At 35.2% G+C, this 22534-nt stretch overlaps 1 protein-coding gene across 1 annotated transcript in view; it reads right to left on the bottom strand.

Moving 5' to 3' along the window:
• The window catches only part of RAB11FIP2 (RAB11 family interacting protein 2), a 34395-nt gene that overhangs the window by 5488 nt on the left and 6373 nt on the right, over positions 1 to 22534 (bottom strand). The window contains exons 2-4 of the mRNA XM_030030742.2: positions 16485 to 16927; positions 15310 to 15772; positions 2315 to 2360 (exon numbers count right to left, since the gene is read on the bottom strand). Of these exons, the coding sequence (XP_029886602.1) occupies positions 2315 to 2360; positions 15310 to 15772; positions 16485 to 16927 (952 nt within the window). The remainder of the gene's footprint in view (positions 1 to 2314; positions 2361 to 15309; positions 15773 to 16484; positions 16928 to 22534) is intronic.

The raw sequence follows: 22534 nt of genomic DNA, 5'->3' as shown, positions 1-22534 counted from the left end.
TACACGATTGTAAGTGATCAATAACTCCCACATTTATTAAAATGGCTAACTTGATGAAATTTATAAATTGGTTAGTAATTGATTTCCAACTAGTACAGAAGAGAAAATAACTTCACTTTGCGGTCATTATATTTTTAGCACATTTTCTTCTACAAGAAGGAAGTGAAATTTTCCCTTTCTGGTACTAAATTTTTGTACACATTGGAAAAGACATCATTAACACCTCCACATCTAAAATACAGGGTTTGCCTAATTTTCTGATTTGGCAAAGAAACAGGAATTAAGATGCAATGATGTCTTTAATTATTATATAATGTTTACTGGAAAATTGTGTGTAATACATATGCTTTAAAGATGTTTTATCATACACGTGCTCCATATAGATCTTTGGGGGGAATAACCTATGACATTAATTACACAAGAAAATTCTAGTTAAGGGATGTTAGTACTTAGAAATAAATATTGTTAAAGTTAAGAAGTTTTTTAAATGCTCAGTTTGAGCACATAAGTGATACTTAAATGTATAAGGAACAACTATATCTTTACAAAACCAGATACTACAATTTTAATACAAAACATTAATCTTATAATGAATTATTAAGAAAAAAAGATTCTAAATAACAAGCTACGCAAAGAGCGATTGTTTCAGCTACAAAATACTCTGGGGGTACACACTGACAGCCAGAGGAAATGGAGTTAGCTAAAATGAAGGCCTGGAAATCTCTGATCATCTCTTTATTGTTCTAATGAGGAATTCTGCTCTGGGAATATCATCTAAGCTACTTTCACATCTTTTGTCCTACTTACTTCATCTTCCTTTCAGTTCTTAATTAGGCCTTAAAGAGCTCACGCTGCCCTTTCAACTGGCTACTGCTCCCATTTAAACACCGCTTTCAGACAGGTGTTGGCACCAGAGTAGAAGACATACAAACATAATTACTAAATGTGATGCACAAGGAAGAAATATAATAACTTGGTGAGGGCTATTATTGCAGAATCTAATAATAAATTACTTCAAACACCTTAGAAAGCAATCTTGAATATTTTAAAAAAAATTCAAACGGTTTCATTCAAAACTACGGTTGAGATATAGTTTCTTCTCCTCCTAATTTGTATTTTGTATTAAATGAGCACCACCTCATAATCCTACAACTGACATTTAGGATGGCCGGTATTCCAAAAGAAAAATCATCAAGGATTTCTTTTATCACCTTTAAATCCTTTAAATAAAACAATTCACATCTTATTTCTTAAAAGAATTAAACCGATGCTTTTACCAGCAATAAATTACATGATTTGCGGCAGTACATTTGCAAGCACATAGAAACTGTAATTATGGTTACTTTACAGACAATAGCTGCTAAGTTAAATCAATTTTTTTGATGTCGCTTTTTGTCAGAGATTAAGTAACCGCCTGGTAGAATTCAGTTTACTATCTGATCAAAGGCAGCCTTCATATACTTTGACATCTCCCACCAGTTACTTACATTATAAAAACTTGGGCATTTACAATAACATCAAATGTTATTACAAATCATTTACATAAACCAGCAAAAACCAAACAGTATAGAGTCATATTCGCTTGTGAAACTTGCTTTCCATATATTTTAAAGACTGAAAACAAACCCACTTTTAAAGATTTCATCTATTCACAGAACAGATTCTAGTACAACCACATTTTCCTTCAAACAAAGACACTGCATAGGAAATCTGTGGATTTTTTTTGGTCTTTTCTTAGTACACAATTTATTCTAGGTACTTTTAGAGTCAAAAGAGTATTTTGAATAACTTCTAGTATTTCTGGTTTTAGTGTTTTCTGAGAGGCTGTTCATTTATTATTTGTATTATTAATCCTACCATATATATCAGTTCATTGCTTCCATTTTGATTTGCCATCTAAAGACTGTCCTCAAGTCTCCGACTGTAGTGATAGGAAACTCCTGTTAGGTCAATTAATACATCACTGCCTAATGCAGAGTTCCTCACCTGACTATTACTCCTCTAGAGTCATCTGAAATACCTGAAAGCAACAGTTTTCTTTTTACTTTAGATTACTTTGCAAAGATCTAATTTTTCTCTTCTTCTCTACGTCATCATACCAAAAGTACACTGCATATTGAGTGTAAAACTCTTCTTTATTTCCAAATTTATATTAAGCCTGTAATTTTCAAATTAGATTTTCTGGATGTGTCAAAAGAAAAACAAAAAAACCCCAACGTTCCTTCTAAGAGGTTAAACAAGAATAGCTTATATTGTGTCAGGCACCAATTAGCTGCCGTTTACTGATGGGTTTCCATAACACTTCATAACTCACCATTGTTTTCTTGAGGTCCTCAATGCCAGAAGGATTCATATTAAAACTGTGGGAAAAAGCCAAAAGCCCAAATATTAGCCGTGCATACTTATCTGACCAAAACATCTACTAGAAGACGCTACTGAATTAGGTATAGAGCCATAAAATATTTAATATGATTTATTTTCTTGATTTGTTGAACTTAGTAAAAGTAGGAAAATATTCAAAGTTAATGGAAATCTTCATATATTCTTTGTCCATATTTTTTTGTATTATTTTGTCACAAAATTTGAGTAAGTAATTAAGAAATGCAGGAAAGGATATTATGGATAGGGCTTCCCTTGCTCTTCTCTGATCTCTAGACTTAGCTCGAGCTTCTAAGCAGAAGGAGATACTTTAAATGAAATATTCTGGACACAGGTCCCTGGGATGAGATTGTTAAAAAACAACAAAACCCTGCAGACTAACATGTATTCCCAGCTTTCATGGCAGCTGCTAGAGGAGAAAGGTCCTTTAAAAATTCTAGTGAGATCACCAGCTTAAGTCAGAGCTGAAAAGCCATCTTCTGTCATCAACTTTTGTTCCATACTTAAAATTGAGTAAATAATCTATTGTTTTATAAACCTAGTGATTATCCCACATATCCAAAAAGCAAAGCTATTTCATGATGTTGCTGAGATATTTTTTTTTTTCCTCAACTGCAAAAGTGCAGCGAATATTGATAAAAGCAGCCATAAGTGTCAGGCCTAAGACATGGTCCACTGGTCTCTCAGGTTGATGCAAATATCTTCAAAAATCAGTACTGCTATGTTCTCATGTACTTGCTACAGCAAGTTTGGAGAGGAAACTAACTCTCTGAAAATGTGTTCAGAATTTGGATATGGCTCACAAGTACCATTTACTTGGTAGCATTATAGAAGACATCATTCTTTCACATCACAGAATCTACTATTTCGTTAGATTGCATGTACTGGCTGTCAAGGGTGAAGTCTGTTGACTGAGAATAATGCAAAAAGTTACAAAAATATGTTTACACTTCTTTTTTATTTTAAAGGTAGCTTAAAGTAAGGAACATGTATTCTGTGACTGTTCATCACTCTTATCTGAATTTAAGCGCCATGTATTTTCATGGTCTAGAAGTGGAAGGGACATAATTTACATTAGTAATTTATGTAAAATGTAAAACCTGATTTGTTTCTGTAAAAAACCCTTTTGTTCACATTACAATTTTTCTTTTTTTTACATGAAATTTTTTTATTCTCTACATTATTTTTTATTTCCAAAGTAGGCAGTCTTTTGCTCATACAGAAGTCCCGTGAACCATCTGCTGGACTGAGGATATTAGATAAAGATTGGATTACACGAACAGTCACAACTAGAAATCAAGAGGTGTCTGACGAATCAAGTTCTGGCTAATTCCCATTATACCTGTTTGTAACAGTGATCCGCAGCAGCCTGCCTAGTTTGCTGGAGACCAGTTTTGAATGAGGGGCCTCTTTCATCGGGTATTGTCTAAAAAGCTAAAGGCAGGAACACTCCCTCACAGCCCGCCTTTTAGTTTCACACTGATGTGTCAAACACATGATGAACTTCCTTCATTCATGGCTGCCTTTCGTGATCCGAGTACAAAAAAAATGAGTTAACTGAACTGGATCGAATTAGCTTGGTGAAAACCAAGAATGTCTCTATTTAACGAAGTGTGGCGTTAATTTGGGATATCTTTCTTTTGGGACTGTTTCCTCATGTTAGACAAGATATAGAATAATACGGCCTGACTGCTCAACTGAGTGACTTTCTGAAAGGTTAAAAAAGCAAGATCTTTCATTGCCTTGAATGACTTTATAGTTTCTGTGAAATAAGTTCTAGGACTCTTTCATAGCAGCAGCTTAAAAGAAAAGCAGCAGTTCTGACTATGAAAAGTTACATTTGAAAATCAGAAATATAAATCACTGGCAATACGGACTAATTTTTTTTTTTTAGCTAAAAAACCTGCAATCATTTTCGTAACATTGTGGACATTGTAACTGCAATTACAAAAGAGCACATCTGCGTATTTTACATGAAGCAATTTGAATATACTTGCAAAAAAAATGAAAAACTGTTAAACAAAATATTCCCCAATAAAAACCCCAACCCCATGAATACTCTTACTCATATTTTAAAGAGATATGTGGAAAATATACTGCTTCTTAAGGAAGAAACAGGTGCTGAGATTGCATATAACATTTTTTAAATCAGATTGTCTGCTAAGTAAGGTAGGAGCTCCACGGCCTCGCTGAGCCCCGCAGGTTTCCTGCCAGCGCTTCCAGCCCGAGGTGAGTGTGAGCAGACGCAGGCTCTCACCGCTGTACCCATAATTCACTGTCAGAGGACCACGTAATACCTCAAAAGAAAATACTGTAAAATTATGAATGCCTACAGTTGGGGGAGTTGCATGTTTGGTGTATTGAAATTCATGAGACCGTTCATTTTTTAATTTAAATTTCATCACAAAAATACACCCCTGAAGTTACCATCTCATTTGATTACTGGCAATAGGTTACAGAAAACATGCCTCTAGGACTACAGCCCACACGCTGTACAACCATCATACGCCTCCTTCGAGCAGCCATTTTCTTGACTTCCTAAAAGCATTCTGAAACCATTGATCTAAGCAATTATAAAAAACAATGTCATTTTTTTTTCTGTGTTAAAATCACAGTTCATAGTGATAATGCTAGTTATAGTCCCATCTCTGGTTTTCCCCCAGGGTTTGATAAACTGGCCAGGAACTTTTGCTATGGAAGCATGAAAAAACTATGTTCACAGCTTGGGAAAAAAAAAAATTTCTTTTAGCTTTTTTCTGAGTGCAGTTTTCTGTGAACAGTGATTGTAAAAAAAAGCGGCATTGTGGGATTCTATAATTATCGTTTCTCAATTATGCCCAAAGTAAATTTGCTCAGTTTACAAGTAAAAGGATGATTCTTTTCTAACAGACGGACTTTCTGCCAACTCACCCTGAGAACTAAAGTCAAACTGGGTTTCTCTGCCTCATTGTCATTAACACCGTGTGTAACTCCCAGGTGTTATATCTGAGTCTAACGCGTCCTTACTGGAAATACCTTCCAACCTACACAAACTGGCTTGACTACTCCTCTTTCTGTTCACTGAAAAGAACTTATCTAGCTTCTTGCTCCTGTGTCCTTCATCATCTCAAGGAATCAAGTCATTATCTACCTCTTCCACTTATCCAGACAGGACAAGAAGCCCCCCTCTCCACCACTGCGGAGTCTCACGTGCCTCAAGGTCAGGTCCCAGGTCCCATAATGAATTTTAACAGAAGCTCCGTGGGTTGTCTTTTACAGATAATAAACTTTCATTCACCTTCAAGAAAGTTAGGAACTAGTAAAAGGGAGGTAAATCACACCAGCACAGATTCAAAATCAGCTGCAGGAGGATCAGGCAGGTGACACTGACCAAGCAAGCCACCCAACTTCTACACTGCCCCTACCCCACCATAAGTAGAATAGACTTCTTCAGTCTAGCACAGAAATTACTTGTCCCCCCATTCCACTCACATGGGAATTCAATTACTTTCCTTAACAGTTACTTTATATCAGATATTTTTATCAGGTTGTATCATATCCCTTATTTTATTGCACCTTTTTCTTTACATGGGCATTTTTACTGAACAGTAAAGTTTGTTGGAATTTCTGGGGTTTTATTAGCTTGGATTTAAATTTTAGCTCATCTGAGATGAGAAACCTTCTCTACCGCCATGTTGCTGGGGGGAGAAAATGATGAGAAATAAAAATATTAACTAATAATGGAGACAGACATACTATAATGCTGATTCTGTAGACTGTTTTGGATGACTATTTCATAATCATAGCAAGCATATTATTTTATACTTTCTTGTTATTTTCCCTAGTTAAATACATTTCATTAGAAATACATGAAACTCTCACTTTTTTTCATAACACCTACTTTTTATGAGGTAGTTAAATACTTACATTGCATGCTGATTACTTGCAGTTTGTATGGAAACTTCAATACAGTAGAGTTGAGTTCAGGATGTATCACAAGCTCAAGTTTATGACTGGAGCTTGTAATTTTGTCTTTTGAAGTGTGACAGTAGTTAAAAATTCAAACATTAGGTCTAGTGGCTGCTTAAATATTTAGTTTCTAAATGCCTAGAGATTAAAACAATATTTAAAAAAATTTTTCCTATAACTGATTTAAACATTTTAGTGCCTGAACCATTTACTCTGACAACATAATGAGTGGGAATCGGGCTCCTAAATTATGCTGTATGGAAAGCATATTTTCCCAAGGAACAAAAACTTTTTACTTATCTTTTGCTATTCGTATTAGTTATATGATCATTGTACTATATATTATTAGAAATTAAAACTAGGTTATTTACATTAAACATTACTATTCAAAGTATTGAAATCTTCTACGCTAATTTGACATCCTGTAAAACATCCATTACACCAATAAGCTCAGTATGAGCTTTCAGGTTTTATCCTTTAATATGGAACGTCTGTGTACAGGTAATTAGCAAAGCTCTACCATGTTCATTTTCCATTAGAGTTGAAATATCATTCCTATTTCTACTTCTCGGTCTTTGGACTGATTCTTATTACATTGCTGTCCTGGTTTCAGCTGGGATAGAGTTAATTGTCTTCCTAGTAGCTGGTACAGTGTTATGTTTTTGAGTTAGGTATGAGAAGAATGATGATAACACACTCATGTTTTCAGTTGTTGCTAAGTAATGTTTACTCTAACAACAAGGAGTTTTCAGCTTCTTATGCCCAGCCAGCAAGATGGCTGGAGGGGCACAAGGAGTTGGGAGGGGACACAGCCAGGGCAGCTGACCCAAACTGGCCAAAGGGCTATTCCATACCATGGGACGTCATGCCCAGTAAATAAACTGGGGGAAGTTGGCCTGGGGGGGATCGCTGCTCAGGAACTAACTAACTGGGCATCGGTCAGCAAGTGGTGAGCAATTGCATTGTGCATCACTTGTATATTCCAATCCTTTTATTATTACTGTTGTTATTTTATTAGTGTTATCATTATGATTATTAGTTTCTTCTTTTCTGTTCTATTAAACCGTTCTTATCTCAACCCACAAGTTTTACTTCTTTTCCCGATTTTCTCCCCCATCCCACTGGGTGGGCGGCGAAGTGACTGAGCGGCTGCATGGTGCTTAGTTGCTGGTTGGGGTTAAACCAAGACAATTGCTTATGTATTTTTCTTTGGATTCTCACAACACATCAAAACCTTGAAATATTAGGATGCAATTTAAGTTATTACCAATGTACTAGAAACACAAAAGAAATGAATAAAATCAGATACAGTTAATGAAATTCAGAAACTTAGCTTTCCATAGAATATTATTAGCCTGCTGTGCCTGGCAATGCAGACATCACTTTATACTCTGAGAAGGAATGACTGTCATGTCTGGCAGCTAAGCAAGTATGGAGTAAGCGTATTACCATTTATTTCCCAATCAGATTCTGGGGAACATCACTTAAGACACTTCACTATATAAATTGTCCTGCTGTCAAGCCATGCTCCAAGGCCTTCTGGAGTTTGTGTAACCCCAGGAGGACACAAAAAGAGTATCAGGTTTTGTTGCTATCACTCCATTTCTTAATATTACTATAAAGTCTCAGGCCAAGAGTTAAGAAACTGGACGAAAAATCCTGAACTTTCAATGTAAGACACACTTTTTTTGCAAATCATTTGTTCTCAAGTTACATATTCTTTACATAGACTACTTTGGAAATGGTCTGTTCACGAGTATAACGCTGCACTCTATGGAGCCCTTCAAAGAAGGCAGAAGGCTCCATGAGATAAAGAAGTTATAGTTTCAGAATATAGTGCTTGATAATGGTCCTGAACAACACGCACTTCAAGGAAGTTGCCTTTTCTCTTGTAGCTTACGTATATGTCAAATTTAGCACAGTAGAAACATAACAATGCAACTATATAGAAGCACAGAAACTTTCAGTTAAAACAACTCGAAAAATTTAACAAAATTTTGGTTTTATGTATAAACACCTTCATTTTGAAAACAGACACGAATTTGGATCCACAAAAGGCTGGTGACCAATTCTGAGGTGTCTGATACTGCTGGAGACAGATCAAGGGAAGCAGAAGCATACAGGGCTGTATTCTTCCAGAACGCTAGCCTTCTCCTTCCAAAAATTTAAGTGTCTTAAAACAATGGCACTTGTACTTGCACACCGCTGGACACATTAGTCGTGCAAATTCATTTATTATGCAGGACTTATAAGACATTCTAAAATCAAGTGATCTCACACAGTGTACTCAACCGAATTTTAATTAAAGTTTCTGGAAACAAACAACAACAGTTTTACATAAAAAGTTAGTATTTTAAAGCTTATAAATATTCCTCCTTTTACTAGGCAGTTGTGCTATGGCTAAAAAACTAATGAAGTTTTATTCTCAAGAGACCATTAAAGAACTGTTATACTAAAAGTTGTGCCAGCACCTCCACTAGAAGACCCTACTATTAGAGATCTATAAGTCAACCAAAAATATCAAACAACCCTAAAGTAAAATCTTATATTGAAACTTCCAGAACCACTTTTGAATGCTTAAAAAAATAGCACTAATTCTTAGTTCTTATAATGAAACAGGGAAAAAAAAAGTTCATTAATTTTACACAGTTTCTGCATTTATTAATAAAGAAACTGGGTATAACTATTTAATTATTTTTCTCTTAAAAGAAAATAGAACAGGCAGTGCATTTCCCCTTGGGACAGATAATATGCCTCATGCATCCACTCAGAAAAGATTTCACATTCCCTAACGTACACCAATAGACAAGGACAGCTTGAAAAAAATCTTGTCATGCAGCCAGCAGGATGAACTTTCAAAACAATGTTCCTAAGACAACTAATAAGGAGTAAGTGATTGCTGGTGAAGAGTCTGCAAAAGTAAAGATTAATACTAAGTATTTCTACAATATCTCTCTCAGAATTGATTGCTCCAACCCACTCTAGTAATGTCCCAAATACTGTGACCATTGCTTTGTAGTAGCTTTGCAAAAGATTTCATTATTCTCTCATCACATGTGGTGATCTTTCTAAATTGGATGATAACAGTCCTGGCAGGACAGACTAAGAATCCTTGCATGACTTCTGTTCATTTTGTAGTTTCCCTTTACCTCTCACGTACCCGTAATGTATTTGTTTTGTTGAAATAATGCTCTGCTGACAGCTTTACTACACTGAATTAACAAATATTAACAGTCTACAGTATAATTAATGCACTGTCATAGTCTATCAATATTCTACCTAGACTATAGATAATCACAGTTGACTAGAGATAAATCTAGTCAAATTTCAGTAGAGAACTGAAAAAAATCTTTTCATTTCAAGAAAAGCAATGCAGAAGTATGCTGTTCTTAAAATAAAACATGCTAACACTGACAGGGGAAACAAGATTCTGAAAATAGCATAGTTCACTTGATGTCATTTTTTGACTAACAGAGAAAAAAAAACGTTAAAATGTAAGAACAGTCTAGCAAGCACAATAATAAACTTGTTAGAGATGAACATTTCTGAACAAGGTATATGAAAATTAAAAATAGTGAGTTGTATTGTACACTGGAAAAGGATGACTTATTTGGTAAAGAAATATACAGCCATTACAATCCTTTGCTTTGATCAGGCAACATCTCAGCTTCATTCCAATGGAGCTGTGGCCAGTAACTATGCCTCAGGCACATCATATGTAACAGGCGAGATCAAAACCATTTAACAGTCATTTATCTTTTGATGATGTTGAAGTTATTGCACTAATAACTTATCTTCACTATGGTTTAAGCTAACAGGTTTTACTTTACCACTGCAGTTGACTAGAGACAGGCACCTGCTCTACTAACATAGCTCAACTGACAAGCAGTAACCTAGAAAGTCAGGGTAACACCATGATTTTGCAAAAGCTGCTCCAACTGGTTGACCATCACACACACGAAATTTTAATATTTGCTGAAACGTAACAGACATCAGCTGTTCTTTAGACTTAACAATTTCACATGATCCAAACAATTTCACATGATCCACACACATCACAGTTATCAAGAGCCTCATGTTTTCATGGCACCTCAGTGTTTGTTTTTTTCCAAATCTAGTAATGAACACATCAAAATGCAGAGACACTGCTTATTTCAAACATTGCATCCATTGGGAAAAATGAAACTGCAGATACTGATTTGTCTGGAAGAGGCAACACTGGAGAGGCAGGCAGCTCTAACGGCTATGTGTGATGATAGTATGGGGGAGAGAGGCTGAAGAAAATAACCACATTCGGAAATGACAGACAAAGCAGAAAGATGCAAAAGGAATGAGTTTAAAGGTTGGGTTGTTTGGGGTTTTTTTGAGTTGCAATTTTTGAAAAAGGCTGAAGCAGTAAAAGAACACAGAGAAAAAATTAAAAAATATTTTTGTATTTTATGCTCCAATTGACCAATAACTAATTTTATAAATATGAACATTACTCATAATTGTTACAGTGAATCCTAAGAAGATACATGTTTCTTTCTCCTCCACTACTCCATCTTCCACATTGTTTAGAATGTAACATATTTATTGCCAGAACTTGAGATAAAGTGTAACCAGTATGTAGGCACAAGCTTTATCTTCTTTTGTCTGAGTTTTAACAATACTTAGGTCATGAAAGTGCTACTTTTAAAGGTTTTTTTTAATGCATCTCTCTATATATGTGTACATATATGTATACACAGCCACACAGTTATCTTGTTTGTGTCTATGTATATATATTATATATATAACGTTAGAAAGCTCCCAAACACCTGTCAATTCAGTTTCCCAGATCTGGAATTTGATCAGACTAGTAACAACCTGTCAGCTTTAAATATTGGACTATTTGTTTCCCTCTGTCCAGTGCCTAAGATCTTGTTAATTACCTAAACTCTCTTTCTGTAGGTCTTGTTAATTACCCGTCTCCTGTCTCAGAGGACCTTGTTAATAACTTGTACAATCTCTCTAAAAAGGTCCTAATAACACATTAAAATTAAAGATGCTTTTCTTTTAGCACTTGTCAAGTGGTGTAAATTGAGAAATTTTCACATCAGTTTATTAGCCTACTGTAGTGTATTTTCCTAAACACAAACAATTTCAGAGAAATGATGCACAAGGTTTGGTCACGGCACAAAAAAATCTTTGTTTTCCAGGAGTACCCTCAATTTCTTTAACTGTGTTCAATACAAAATCCACGTGGCTCCTGACTGCAAATTAACCTCTTGAGAGCCATGACCACAGCAGTAATTGTAAGAATGAATGCGATTTAAGATAATATTAGGTAAAAGTTTCAAAGCAGTGGATTAAGAAGTACAATGACAAAACTATCATTGGTAAATGCTAGCTAAAAATACCAGACATATTGTGCACTTAAAAATTCTTCATTGGCTGTATGATATAAATCCTCTGGAGCTAACAGGTTTTGTAATATTTGCAGAAACAGCGTTTCTTGTTTCACTATGAGACTGCAGCATTTTTAAATTGTCAAGAAATCAGCTCATAAATATCTATATTACACCTACACCAGACAATAAAAAACCCCAATCTTAACACTTATGTAATACTGTAATACCGTATCTATAAAACCCTTAAAAAATACTAATTTATACACTCAGCATTTGTAAGAGGTAACAAAATATCATCCCCATTTTACAGATCAGGAGCAGGGAGACTAAGTGATTTAGCCAAAGCCACGGAACAAGCCTTTGCCAGAGCAGAGGTTAATAGAAATTAGGGGTCCATATTTTGTGATTTCCTGACAACTAGTATTATACACAAACCAGGCAGGTTTTGTTTTGCTTTTCCAAAATACTTCTCAAACCTTCTTGAAATAACAATAATAAATAGTAGTAATAAAAGTAAATAATAATTTTCAAATAACCCTGGGATACTTCTTGCTTTTAGGGAAAAAACATCCTGTAACTGTTGCTGAACCATTTCTACATCTTCTGTATCAGCAGCTGAAAAACATGTGGAAGATGCATTTATCTTCATTCTTTTAATTAGTAAATAAGAGTAATTAGTGACAGAGTATGCATACAGCCAGTTAGCACTTAACAATTGGTTAGGGGAACGGCTATTCAGCAACTCTGTTCTGCAACTCACCTAGCCATCAGTTAGTGATGTTGTTAGGAGCTGCTGTCCTGCACATCATTACTGCTTAGTCAACATTACCAAACACAATTAATTAGGATGCACTTGAGCCTGAACCAAAGCTCACCAAAGTTGCTGAAAAGACTCCCACTAACTTTACAGACATAGGTTCATTGGTGCTAAGAACCTGACCTTCACACTCTGCACATAAAGGAGTTGGATTTGGTCATTTTTTTTGAGGGTGGGAAAAGAGGGTTCCTGTGGATTTTTTTTCTTCCACTTTGCGTTATCTCCAGCCTGGTCCCATGGACTGAACACCCTTTTCTGGCTACAGTGTGCTCCTGGAATACATCTTTCAGTTGAGTTTCATCAGACAGGAATCCAGTTCACATGCCCCAGGACCGTTCCATCACTCAAACAAAGGTTTAGCTAAGTGGGGTTAACTGGGAGATCCACCTGCAGAGCAAACTCCTCATTCACACCAGAACACTGATTTTGGACACACCTTAATAAAAAGATACTGCCTGGTTTACTTGTGGAAATGGTATCCATCCAAAAGAGCTTAATAGCATGTTAAGTAAATAAAAAACAACTCAAAGGCTCAATTCCCTGTGTATGCTTTCTGCATACTGAATTTGTTACTCAACCTCATTTATTTTGTGCCCACAGATTTATACAATTCTTTCTTCACAGTATTACTAGTTTGAAAAATTAAAAATGGATTCTATTCAACAAATCCTCCACAGATAAAAGGTAAACTTAAACTGTAAACTTATTAAATATGCACATTTTGTATTAGTTTCTACTTCAAAAGAAAATAATTGTACAAGATACATTTGAAAGAAAGTGAACTTATTCTAAAAGATTCTCACAGAACATAATACTGGAGCATACAAAAACTGAGAGCTTCTAACTTAAATTATTGCGTGATAGATATTATTCCATAACAGCTGTCTTATAGAAAAGGTCAAAATGTTTACTATTTTTGGCTTTTTGAAAATAACAGAATATCTATTTGTCTTATCAAAAGTTTATGTTTACATGAAAGTCAAGAACTAGTAAAAGAGACTCATACAAAGAGGGGGAACAAATGACTAGAGTCCTTCTGAATGGGGACTGTGATGAGCTTTTTAATTACAAAATAAAGAAAAAAAGTCCATCATGATTACCGTTAAAGATTTATATTTATCAAGATCTGCTGCATTCAAGAACTTCAAAAGATTTCACTACTTATATCTAGCATCTGCCTGAATACATTTTTTCATTTTAAAAAAATTAAATGCTATGTAATTTTAATTGTTATTTAAATTACTTCTCTTTAAAGGAGCTTATTTAAATGGAAGTTTAACTTCTGACAAACCAAGCTACAACCTAACCTTACTCTAATCTAGAGAAATCCTTTATTAAATAAATAATATTTTAAGACTCTGTCTGTAAACATGTTATTTAAGACACTAGGAACTGACTTGACTCATAGAAGACGCTAAGAAGATAATTCATTGAAGTCTGCATGAGCTTCTAGCAACCAAATCTTTTCTATAGCAGTTCCATTTCAGTTCATTTATCTAATTCACATCCGTGATTAGTTTTGTTAAGAAAATGATTATAAGTTTAAATCAGGGGTGCGTGCATTCTAACCTATGAATAAAACTGAGTTGGGATACAATAAGATCAATCTGTTGTAAAATCTTAAAGAACAAGATAACAAGAAACAAATTACTTTTTTTATTTTAAAAAGAAAATACTACTGTGTCATTAATTAAGGAATTAATAGACAGGGAAAAGGCAAATTTATTAGAGCCATGTTTTCCTTTAAAATGGTGATTTATTTTACAACCTTAAAATTCCAGTTTGGAGCATTTTAATTTTAAATTCAATTTCTACCAAATTTAAGTCATTAAATAAAAATTAATCATTACCTTGAACAAAAAGGACTTAACTTCTGGCATTAATATACAGAAAAAAAAAATGAGAATGCAAATGAATAAAAGTTACATAATTATCTGCTTAAATATTTACCTATTGGGAACAGTGTATGGGGGGGGGAAGAGGGGGAGCAAAAGAAAGAGGGCGAAAGAGAAGACTATATCTTCCTCACTGGCAAACAAAAGCCAGAAAGGAAACAAACTGTGAGACACACCTTTTTTTTTTTTTTTTTTTTTTTTTAAGGAAAAACAAGTTAACTGTTGATAGACAAAAAAAGATTAAAATGGATTATTTAAATCAAAGTTTCTTATCAGCCTCTGTAACTTAATTCATTCTGCTTAGCACATAAACTGCTGCCTTGTGCAATGACTTGAATTCAGCAAAGCTACAGTGAGCCAAATGAATTCAAGCGTGATAAGTGCCCATGTGGGTGCTCCAATTTAAAAACAGAGCGGTCTTTAACTCTTGTGCTTTAATGTATAGAACCTAAATCCATTTTTTTCCCAAATGGTGACATCCAGGATTTGTGTTCATTACTCACATTTTCTTCACCCTTTTATTTATTCTGTTTCATCTTTCCCTTAGACTTGAAACCTTTCCCTCTAAAACACTGACTTTGGACAGTGTAATAATTAGCAATGAGTGTTCAGTGAAAGCAGAAGACTTTCAGGAAGAACCAATTCTGAAGTACGAACAAGGTCTCCCAAAAACGCAAGTACCCAAGAACATTCACAGTACGTATTAGTAATATAAATGTAACTTCAAAACGAAGTAAGAAAAGATCAAACTATATAAAAAGTTCATAACTTTTACTTAGAAACAGATAAGCAATGATATAAATGTATATAAAGCATAAAGATTGTGTTCCTTAACACTTCACATTTTCATTTATATAACATGTTCAAGATATCAGATCGAAATACGGCAAAAACCTACCTTGAAGATGGCAACATGCTTGTAGGCTTGAAGTTTGTCATAAACGGATTAGTCGAATCATAATCAAAACTCTCCTGATGAGTTTCACCAAACGCACTAGGTGATTTCAAGTCAGTAGAACTGTCTGATCCCCCATTGCTAAGTTTATCTGACCTCTTGCTATCTTTTTTTCCAGTCACTCTTTCAAAAAGACTAACTTTCTCTTTTTTCTCTTTTTTAATTTCTTTTCTGATTTCAACAGGTTTGGAAAACAGACTTATGTTTTGATCCCATGTTGCTGGGCTTTCTTCAAATGGATTCTTCTGTCTTGGCAGTGTAGCAAATTTTTGGGGTAACGAAGCACTCACATTCGTAAATGGGTCATTTTGTGCTTCAAGTGCAGTTTCATCAACTGTGCTGTCAAGCTGGTTCATTTTAGAAGTATCAACACTTAATGTCCTTCTATGTGGAGATTTTAGACTCCCTGCAAACAATCTCTCATTAGTATATTATCAGCGAGATACTATAGCATAGTTTATGACATGCAGAGAACCCATTTTAGCTTAGGTCTAGAAGCTTTGCAACTGAGTCTCAGTTCAAAACACTGCTGAGTAAGCAAGCTATTTAAAAAAAAAACAAAAAAGAACAGCTATGGCCTTCACTTTGTGATTCAGAAATGTTTATGGGTAGACACTACAGCAAACTTTTGTTTCCTGTGTGAAAACTAAATTCTACAAAGGCGGCAGCTGTGACTAGCGTGCCATTCCAGAAAGCGACAGTAGTCTACTGCTGCGCAGTAACTTTGACCAACGCAAAGTATTTTCAGTTCTTTGTATAAATCAGGTTTAAAACTTTGGTGAGAGTTTTCAACTTTTTAAACAGAATTATTTTTCACAAGACATTATTTTGCCTCCAGTTCCCTCTAGAATGCAATACTTCACTACAACATACTCTCAAATGAGGACATAAGAAGAAAAATGCTAAATTACCATAAATTATGACCAATGTAAGTTATTTCTTATGCTCAGAAACAGCAGTTATGAGTTACCACCAACTAATGGTAGTGAAAAAAAAAATAGGCCAACAATAATTCTTAACTTTTTGGCCTTGTAATTGCTTCATAAACTAAAGAAACAGACTTTTGAATGCTCTAATAGCAGTGAACTGTAATTATAATGGTCATGAGTTTTACTTACCACCTTCATCAACGGAACCAAAAGAGTCTAGCTGACGCCTGAAAAGATGGGAGTAGCCAACTGTGCTGGATTTCATTTTTTCTGAGTAGACATGTGAGCCTGTTAAATCTGACATCGAATGAGCTGAGGATAGCCGCTGAGGTCCCAAAAGGAAAGGTTTTTTTGGTTTTGATTTCATCTGTACTTCACCACTACATACCTCTATGTTTGCATTAGGTATGTGAGTACTTGGGATGATTGCAGAGGATGTATCCGAAAATGTCCCATCATTTTTTCGACCCTTCATTTTGTCTTTTAGTTTAGCAAAAGGGGATTTGGTTTTGTCCTTCATTGACAAATCAAACATACTTGCTGTCATGTTATTCCTCATAAACTGAATATTGACCTTTATTTCTCCTCTGTCTTTAGTTCTCTTCCCTTGTCTGGACTCTAGGTGAAACCACCTTAAAGGAGAAAAAGAGCAAGTTAAGTTGTGTTTTCTGGAGGCTAGTCATTAAACTCTGGTTAGTTGGTTAATATATCTGGCTAGTGTAATTTAAAATATGAAAACCAAATTCCATATCAAAAATTGAAACACTCCTGTACTGAAAAACTTCTTTGTCTATTATTTGTTTTTGAAAAGAAAACTTAAAACTAAGCAAGCACGAAGCTCTTTGCAGTGTTCACGTGTTTTGAGAACCAAACTCAACTCCGTGGAAGCTTACTAAACTTCATCCAAGCTAATGGGCTCACATCTGCTCACAAAGGAGTATTTGTACCTAATGTTAATTATAAATACAAATACACTTTGTTTTGCTATTTAAAAGAACACTTGATATTTTTCAATTGGCCTTTATTAACAGTGATGTATACAACCTGAATGTGTACTATGTGGCAAATATTTAATCTAGTAACCTTTTCTGCTTTGATTTTGCTCTGGTTTCTATGCTAGCAGACATTTTTCCCCTTCCTTCTAGCCACTGGTTAAGATTTATGTCAACTGCACTAGCACTAGCAAAGAAGTATCCAAGACCCCTGAATAGTCAACCATCATTTCTGTTCTGCGCCTGCAATCCCTACTGATGTTGACGGTAACTCCACAAGCGCCGGTGGCAGAACAGTGAGCACGTAGGTGTATCTAACAGCCGACCCTTCTTTTGCAGGTCACCAGGAGGATTAACTTCAGAAATATTTCCACAGTCTTTGGAACCATGACATAAACCCCCACTCCTTGAAAAGAGATCAAAGGTGTGATCATCTGTTTCAAAAAGCCAAGCGTGCTTCTTTGCCAGGTCCAACAAAGGCTTTATCATTATCCAAGTGTCTTATTCATTCCCTGTTGTGCTCCGTTGTCCCTGCAGAATTATGGCTCAATCCTCCTTCCACAGCTTCACCTAAATGAATGACCAAAAGACAACCCCATCTCCAGACCCATCATCAATAGCCTTTTCCTATTTCAAAAAGGGCACAAGGGCATATTTCAGATCCGCCAGCTCCAAACAAGCACTCTAAACCCACTGTCAGGAGAAATGCATGCACACATACTAACACAACAGTGTATTATCATGATGAAGTAACTTTTGAACTGGAGACAAAGAAATGAAATTGCCTATCAGCACAGATGCAAAATTGATTATGCAGTTATACATACATTATTCAATACTGCCAAATATAGAAAACAAGGTCAGGAAAGGAGAAAAATAACCCTCAATTTCCTTTCAGTTTTCATAAATATTTTTAAAGGTGACAGCTGAAATCAAATTTTCAGGCAGAGATACTATTTTTTGAGTTGTGAAAATACTTCTAAAAGTGACCCGCCAAATAAATAATGAAATGATAAAGAGTATTATGACTTTTTTTGTTGCTTTGTGATGTTCAAAAGGTTTTATATCTCATACCAAACCAGAATAATTGAGAAATATCAGACCTTCTTTGTCCCAGCGCTGGACAACATGAATCCAGACCAGTAGATCCATAAGCTCAAACCAGTAGGACAATTAAACCTTTAGGAAGAAAGCTTTTCTTCTCTTGTGAGGTAACTTCATTTATGTATTTTAAATGAAATGCAAAACCTGAAATATGTTATGTGTCTGAAGAAGATGGATCATTTTTCCTTTTAGTTAATAACGGTTCACTTCTTGGTAACTGATTCCAGAAACTCTTTAATTCATCTATAGAGTCATTACAGAAAACACACACAACAGAACCAAGAGTAAATCTTTTTTGCGACATACCGCAAAAACTGGAAGACAAGATAGCCCACTTCCTTTAAAACTCTTCTTTAAAAGAAAATATGTTCATATATTCTCTTAAAAAAAAAAAATAATACACAGCCATAATGAGCAAGCTCTTGCTTACAAATCTCCATCAGACAGATCTTGCCCATGCAGAAAAAAAAAAAACCAAACCAAAAATCACTTTGAAACTAAGAAAGTCCTCACCATGATTTCTTAGACAGACACTAAACATAAATAAGGCTTATGAGTGTTTTAAGAGGCTTAATAGGCAGAGAGGACCTCACTTTTTGACATTCAGATTTAATGGTTCAGCCTACACTGTAAGAAAAGATATTCCCCTTCTCCATCTCCCCCCCCCCCCCCCCCCCCGGTCTCAAACATTAATACTGTATCTCTGATAATAAGATTGCCGAATTATCGTATGTTTCTACTTAGGAATTAGTGAAACTTTAAACAGATGTATGACACTTGCTAACTTGTTTTAGAACAATATCAAGACATAAATTCTTAAGCTTTTGCTGTGTGGAAGAAAGCCTTTTCTTTTAGAACTTAAATTAACTCAATTATTGACGTTGTTATCATGAATCAACAACCACTCGGTGTCACTATCAGTACTCACCTGCTAACAGCATATGTCCGCATACTATTTTGACATTCACCAGGTCTGAAGGACAGAATTCCAGCACAAAACTAATACACTGCCTTTGCAGCCTGTACATTTGTTTTCAAAGCAGACTTTGAAGAACTTGACACTAAAAATAAGTTCAGCTGGGAAAACAAACTCACCTTACCCTAAGAAGAGAACACAACAGCATAAGAGACTGGACCTCATACCTGCTGGGACCACGTTCAACACTACCACTGATTCCAATAGAATTTAATCATAAACTCTTTACTCCAGCAAAATTCCTCTGGAGTTCAGTGGAATTTCTATTTGAATAATGATTGTTGGATTAAATCTTTGTATAAAACACAGATATTTAATTTTCATAGGCATTTCAAGGAGGTTTCTTTGTTACCTTGGAGAGTTTATCTTGTTTTAGTTATAATGAAGGTTCCATATGCTTCAGCTCATAACAAGACAATATGAGAAGCAGACTCAAATCATGATTTTCTTCAAATTCAAAGGCAAATAATTACTTTTTTTAAACAGATGAGAACAAATGCAGGCAATGCATTTGTGTGGAACTGCACGTGAATGAGCAACTGAGTCTGTAAATGTTTCTTATTAGAATCTCTTTCTACAACACATGGGCGTGAGCAACAAATAGAAAAAACAGCGCTGTATATAATAACAGAAAAAAGAATTGGAAAACGAAGTCCACTGTTTTCAGATAACAACATTTGGGTCCTAAAATACTGAATTCCACTATACCACTGCCAATTTAAAAAATTGTAATGTATTATAAAAGCCAATAAAACTTGCTATTTTGGTTTTGTTTACAGTACTTTTAGCCACAATAAATGCTCCATTTGTCAGGCTGCCATAAGCTTATTCTATAGAAAGCCTGTACAAAGTAGGAAAATAGCCAATAACATACACGAACAAAACAGGGTGGCTTTTATGAGAGCAGATGCCCTTTTATTTAATAACCAAATATTACATCCAGTCTTGCAGACAGTCTTTATTTAAACAGACCTTGTACAAAGTCTGGCAAATTTTCCCAACTTCAAAGGAAGCCCTATTGCCTTCTGAATCACATTCATACTTCTTGCTCTCACCTTCAAATGTTCTGTAGGACAACGTCCTCCATACACCCTCTAATTTCGACTTTTCCCCTATGGTTTCCATCAGAACAACCCTTGCTTCTTTTTCTCATCTGGTTTTGAGTGCGCTAATGGGCTTTGCCTGTCTTGCACAGGTTTCTGATCATTTTTATTTTGTAAGTATTATATAAATTGCCACTCTGTATGCTGACAATTTTTTTGAACCCGTAAAGAGAAGATCAAGATTCAAGGCTGAATAGGAAAAATCCTGCTGCCCAGTCAGCCCTGAAAAACTCAACCCCTATCTGAATAAACATGGCTATTTTCTAACCGTGACAAAATTACTCAATTTTGGCCATACCTACAATCAGGGGTGAAAAAAGCAAACTCCCTTATTTCTAAGAAAGACAGTAACCATCTTCTGCAATTTTATTAAAGTAAATTTTGTAGTATTACCAGTGCTGAACCCTTTACCTTAGAGAAGGGAGACAGGAAGAGTGAAGGAGAAAACTGAAGTAAGTTACTATAAACATGCAAGTTATAAAATTCTGGCTGGCCTATTCTATCTAAATAGCTAGTGATCTACAAACATATTTTCAGAACAATTTCTTGAACTGTTCTTTTCCTCCCCTTTTCCTGATTTCATTTTCTTCCCATATGAACTTGGTTTTCCAACTCACTTTTCCTTATATACACTATTCTCATTGCACCTTCATCCTGCATTTAACAAATATTTTGAAACCAGTATCTTGTTTCTTTTCTCCAAATAGCAGGAAGCTGATGTCATGGTGTCTTATCCTCCAAATCTGCCACGGAATTTGACAGTTCCAAGTCTTAGCCTGGTCTCTTCTTTTAACAAGTGTCATTCAACCTACTCTGCTCACCATTTAACAGTGAGCAGGATAGGTTGACAATACCAGTAAGAAAAATAGTAACAGTATGGGTAAGAAAAAACACTATGTAATCTTAATTACATTTTAATTATATACTTTAATTATATACTATATACAGCCTCCAAAACCACTGGGATACTTGTCTACCAATTTCAAAAGGAATTAGAAGACTTCTAGCTGGCACATTCAACCTGTGCATGACAGATGACCTTCTGACTCCACCTTCTTGCCAGTGGCGAAGATGGAAACTGCTAAAGGAATTTTCCCACCCATTTTGCTGCTTCTCAAATATGCCACTCTGCCTTCACTCTACCAGTAAATATCTACTGAGCTGATATAATTTGCTTTGCTGAAATCATTAGATTGCACCCAAAGATTTTTGCAAAATCTTGATTTTAATTCACAAATTACTGAAGGAATTCTGCAAAAAGCCACACAATCATCACAGTATCGACAAGGCTTCTAACCTTGATTTACAGGTAAAATCAGCATCCTGATCTGCTAAGCAACTTTAATCTGCTACACAGTGATGAGGAGAATTTTCTACACCAGCAAAATTACCCCTAAAAAGGACCATCAAAATCCCAATGAGAGAACACGTCCATCAGCTGTCACAGGAAAGCAGTACTTCATCTTAGATTATGATGTTCAAGCGAGATACACTGAAGAAACTCACTTCACAAAATCTCACTAACATAAACATCCATAGCTAATGGATAAAAAAACAACACCCGGAGCCCAGAACTGTCTAACATTTTGATTAGCAGCAAATGCACTTTGAAAAAAATGCAGAAGTACGTTTTGTGATAAATCACTCAGATACTATGCCGAGAGACTGCCCCAAAAGTCAGTAAGTAGGAAAATTAAGGCAAGGGGCAGAGCACAGTCTACATTTTGTATGAGGGGAAATGAAGAAGAAAACAGATTATTTATTAAAATAAGTGATGACATTCACAAAGATGAATGCTATGACTTTCTGGAAGCCAACTGAAATGAGATATACAAAGTAGAGTTTAAAAATAAATACTACAGAGTGACATCGTAACACCACAATACATATGGGAACTGAGACATATCACAACACCCTTACTAAGGGGTTAGCTAACATCAACTGGAATCACAGTAATTAAAGTGGTCTTAGTTTACTTATTATTTTGGCTAAAGACTATGTGTGAAAACTTTTATTTTAGAAACAAAATAACTGAAGGTATGCGAATTAAGGCCAATTATTTCA

The sequence above is a fragment of the Aquila chrysaetos genome, chromosome 11, assembly GCF_900496995.4.
Source record: "Aquila chrysaetos chrysaetos chromosome 11, bAquChr1.4, whole genome shotgun sequence".
Taxonomy (NCBI): domain Eukaryota; kingdom Metazoa; phylum Chordata; class Aves; order Accipitriformes; family Accipitridae; genus Aquila; species Aquila chrysaetos.
Note: the sequence above shows the minus strand (reverse complement) of the source record. Positions and strands in the feature narration are given on the sequence as shown.